This window comes from Pinus tabuliformis, chromosome 8 (genome assembly GCF_031772625.1).
Source record: "Pinus tabuliformis cultivar Carrire ecotype Pingquan chromosome 8, CPIR1, whole genome shotgun sequence".
Taxonomy (NCBI): domain Eukaryota; kingdom Viridiplantae; phylum Streptophyta; class Pinopsida; order Pinales; family Pinaceae; genus Pinus; species Pinus tabuliformis.
Genome location: NC_142294.1, coordinates 512,858,215 through 512,862,360, shown reverse-complemented (window position 1 = coordinate 512,862,360; position 4,146 = coordinate 512,858,215). Strand labels below are relative to the sequence as shown.

General features: G+C 36.6%; 1 protein-coding gene across 1 annotated transcript; it reads right to left on the bottom strand.

Annotated features, from left to right (window-relative positions):
* Positions 1-497: 497 nt before the first annotated feature.
* On the bottom strand, positions 498-2,029 carry LOC149236365 (aluminum-activated malate transporter 14-like). Its single transcript, XM_089368871.1, has 4 exons — positions 1,763-2,029; positions 1,224-1,333; positions 989-1,132; positions 498-893 (listed from the first exon to the last, which is right to left on the bottom strand). Exons 1-4 carry the CDS (start codon positions 1,905-1,907, stop codon positions 498-500), a joined length of 795 nt encoding a protein of 264 aa, XP_089224997.1. The 5' UTR covers positions 1,908-2,029.
* Between the last annotated feature and the right edge of the window lie 2,117 nt (positions 2,030-4,146).

The window sequence follows — 4,146 nt, the reverse complement described above, 5'->3', positions numbered from 1 at the left end:
ATCATTTACATATTTCTTAAAATCGTGTTGTTGGAGTTGCTGGGGCAGTGTGTTTATTTTTTTCCTGATGCTGAATCGACATTGATGAACCATTAAATTAAGAAAGAAATGCCTAGATTCCACAAGTTTTGGTGGGAGTCTCTGTTGCTGAGTTGACCATCGTCTTGGTTTTCGTCAATTTTCACACAAGAATCGATGACTCAGTTAATCAGTCATACTAGTTGTAGTGGGAATAGTTGTAGCTGGTAATGTTGATGGGGATGCAGAGACTGGTATTATTCGTTTACTTGAAGTTGAAGTTGGAGACGTAGTTGTCTGTGTCAAAGATGTTGATGGTGGGCATTCATTTACATTCTGATCAGTTTTTTCAAAGTTGGCTCCTTCTCCAAGCTCCTCTACTGCCATAATCACGCTCTCTAACTTTGCCACTGTTTCTACCAGAAAAACAGAAAACCTAGCAAGAGGAAGGACCTCCCTAAATGCACTACTGTTTCGTTTCATGTTTCTCGTTTGGCACATCTGGTCGGCTCTATCTCTTGACTTATCTGCTCTTCCCCTTTAGTAGTTCCAGGCGACGTTTTACTTATCAGATCAGCCTGTTTTGCTGAGTTCTGTATTGAGGAGGCATGTAAATTTTCTATTGCAGTTAATCCCTCCGAGAAATTTTTCTCCAGAAGTTGCGAGCTCTTAGTATCGATGAAAAGCTCTGGATCAGCTGTCAGGGAATTTTGCAGATTCTCCACCATTGCGCTTAACCGACCCCTCATTAAATTGGGGTTGTTACTTCTTCTGGTCGTCCTTACTGTCTCAGCCAGTTCACGAAGAATGTTTGCAGACTCTCTGTCGAGCTCAAAGCACGGTGTTCTCAAATTTTCTATTACCGAAAGTGGAACCTGACCAGATAATATCATCAGCCATGATTATATGATAAGAAATTAATTAGTCTAAGAAAATGCGACGGTATTATATCGGAATTTTCGACCAATACCTGAATCTCAGATTTTAACAATCCATCCAAAGCATCCACCCAGTAGGCGTAGTGTCGCGTCATGCTTCCAACCTTTTCATACAGATTCCATGGATATCTGAAGAAAAAGCGTCCATGTGGTGGTTCCCAAGTGGCAAAATTCACCTGCAAATTCCACATAAATTTCTCTGTAAACGAATAGCCAATTTTATAAAATAGGAGATGGTAGTATAAACTTATGCATGATGTTATTTACCAATGACTCTTCGGTGGCTTTCGAGTTAAGGACAGCTTTACAGGCTCTTGGAACATCATTCTCTAATCGCTGACCATCATTTGGGTCCACAAAGTATGTTGTGATGCATTCTGCAAGTATACAAACAATTTTGGTGTAACTGAATATTTATTTTTACAACATTGGCAAGTTATGGGGGAGCATGGAACCCATGATAAAACCACTGATTTGAAATATGTGAATAGAAGAGTTTCTCAATGTAACTCATTCTTATTTCTATTGGAAATATTTCTAAATGATGAATAAGAATCCAAACAAATATTTAAAAAAATATACCATCAATATTTCCAACATCTACCGTCACCTCGAGGCAAGTGGCCAACAACAAATGTTTATCAATAAAACCTTTTTTTTACCCAATAAAAAGCAAATATTAACATAAGAAAAACCCAAAAAATGAGCAATAGAGGGATCTAGGGCCACAGATCTCCATAATCAATCTTCAAGATACATGATAATTATGGGTATGCCATTTATTGTTGGTTCTTGCTGCAACTTACCTTCCAGAGATTCTGCCAGTCCTTCCATGTTCCGTAAAATGGACTTGTGAAGATCATCCCCAGCCCATATAGGGAAAACGATCACATTAATAGCAAAGCAGAGTGCACAACCTATGACTATTGTAGACGTCCTTTGATGCGCCATTTTAAAAATATTTTCATCGCGATAACCAGAGATAGCTATGAGATTGAAGGTGAGAATGAAGATGATCACACCGTAATCCTATCTTTTCTTGATCAGTGGAAAGAAGCGCGAATATGTGTACGCTGCACCTGCATCGCCGAACGGAGCAAAAATGAATTTTCCAGGCTTTAGGAATGACTCGTTCACAATTTTTATCTGTATCTTCGGCAACATATCTCACCCCGACTCCTAAGAATCCCGCCAACAACGTGGCAAAGGATCTGTTTAGACGTTTGCTCAGCGTAGCTCCTGCATTATAGCGTAAAATATAAATTTATTATTGTTAAAGCCTAATAATTGCTTTAGTGATAGGTCATGCTCATGAAAACGTCATATCCAAATTCTATAACTTCAAATATACCGGTCATTATAAAAATTGCTTCATGGGATTTTAATAACCCAAAGGTTGCGAATTAAAACCTTCGTCCATCTGTGGTTTCATGGGATTTTAACACCCGAAAATGATGAGGGATTTTAAAGAGTAATTACCTACAGTGAATTCAAAGACTATCACGACAGTCATGACAATCCAGATGGCATTTTCGGCAAAGGTGTCGAACATTGGCCTCACGAAGTAGAAAAGAAAGACGACAGACAGTGCGAGGCCAACTTTGATGGAATGGATAACTCTTCGAGGATCATTTGCACCCACTTGCCAAATCCTCGTGCACACAGAAAGAACAGATCTTTTCCATCGCTTTAAAGCTTGTAATATTCTGCTAACCAAACGCTCATGGAATTTCTTTTGGAGGCTACTCACATCCATCCTTTCCTGGACATTAATCGTCCACTCCATAGACGTTGAAGGAATCAGCGTGTCACCCATAATAACGTTTTCTTTCTACTCAAATTTCAGATCCAATATCGCTTTATCAAACCCTGCAATTTAAGAAAGTTAAGACGGTTTAATCAAACTTATACGTAGTGAATGGTACTGTAAAAGACTGCTCACTAACCTAAGAGGATGGAAGGAGCGTTACGACTCTGAGGAAGTTGCAAAAAGCGATTATGCTTTTGCAGTTTGTGAATTAATCGTGGCAGATGGTTGGCGGGAGTAAATTCCAATAAGTCTGCCAGTCCATTAGTACGATCAAGAAAGCCAAACAAATAACTCTTAAAAATATATTATACAATGAAGGAAAAACGGACGCCGAAGATTGACGACTTTTTTTAGTTGTAAATTCCGTGGAGGAGGGTAAAGTTTGGCTTTTTGGGAATTTGGTTCAACATTTTTATCCTGCTTGAAGTGGTTGAAAGCCTTACGGAAAGAAACGGGTATTTTCTAGGAAATGGAAATTTACATAAATTTTCTTCACAATCCGTTTGTGTTTCAAACCCAATAAAGATCAAAATCATTTTAATGGAATACAATAAGACCTTGAATTGACTTGTACATATGCAAGCCATGACGCAACGTTCAGACATACATTTGTAATAGATATGTGAATCCCAAATTTAAATATCCTGAATGGAATCAACATATTTAAAAGATTGATATTTACAAGTGGAATTTCACAGTAATTTATTTCCTTGGACTTATCATTTTGCGAAGGCTTGAGGGGAATAATGTTCACACTATTACTTGGTTTTATTTCGCAAATGCTATAAGGATTGTCCATTGAAGCCAATGACAATCGTTAAACTGATGTGATTAAATATATTTTACATGTTTGTATCGACAGTCTACCATGCGAGATTGAGATTCACAAGGTAGAGATTAAGATTCATAAGATTCATATTGATGAGATTTTTGCTGGAATTTATTTTAACGAATAGATTATTTTATGTGATACGTTGAGTTGTCAAATTCCTCTAGGATACCTTGTAACTAGAGTCTCACTAGACCATATCATCAAGGTATGAATTAATGAGGTTGGGGAGAAATACAATTGGATTTGCATGATCATGGTGAATTTCATATAGTTTTTTATTTTTTTAAATTGATAAGTGATTTTTTTTTAAGACGGGATGATATGCTACCTAGATGAGTTTGCGTAATTCAATTTTCTTATTTAGTAGAACGGTTGTTCTTTCGCATATAATATTAAGATTTTCTTTAAATGTATTTTTTCACATATAATATTAAGATTTTCTTTAAATGTATTTAATTGTTTTTTGAGAATTCATTTGACACAAATTTTTAATATTTTTTCATTTGTGCACTTACAAACATGTATGTATTTTGTTCAACTTGTTTCAG

What these genes read in the sequence shown, in the direction of transcription:
- LOC149236365 (XM_089368871.1), bottom strand. Translation starts at nt 1,907, where the DNA reads ATGGCGCATCAAAGGACGTCTACAATAGTCATAGGTTGTGCACTCTGC. An exon ending in ACTGGCAGAATCTCTGGAAG is followed by an intron (nt 1,334 to 1,762) that starts GTAAGTTGCAGC and finishes GTATACTTGCAG; the next exon opens with AATGCATCACAACATACTTT. An exon ending in TGTTAAAATCTGAGATTCAG is followed by an intron (nt 894 to 988) that starts GTATTGGTCGAA and finishes TTATCTGGTCAG; the next exon opens with GTTCCACTTTCGGTAATAGA.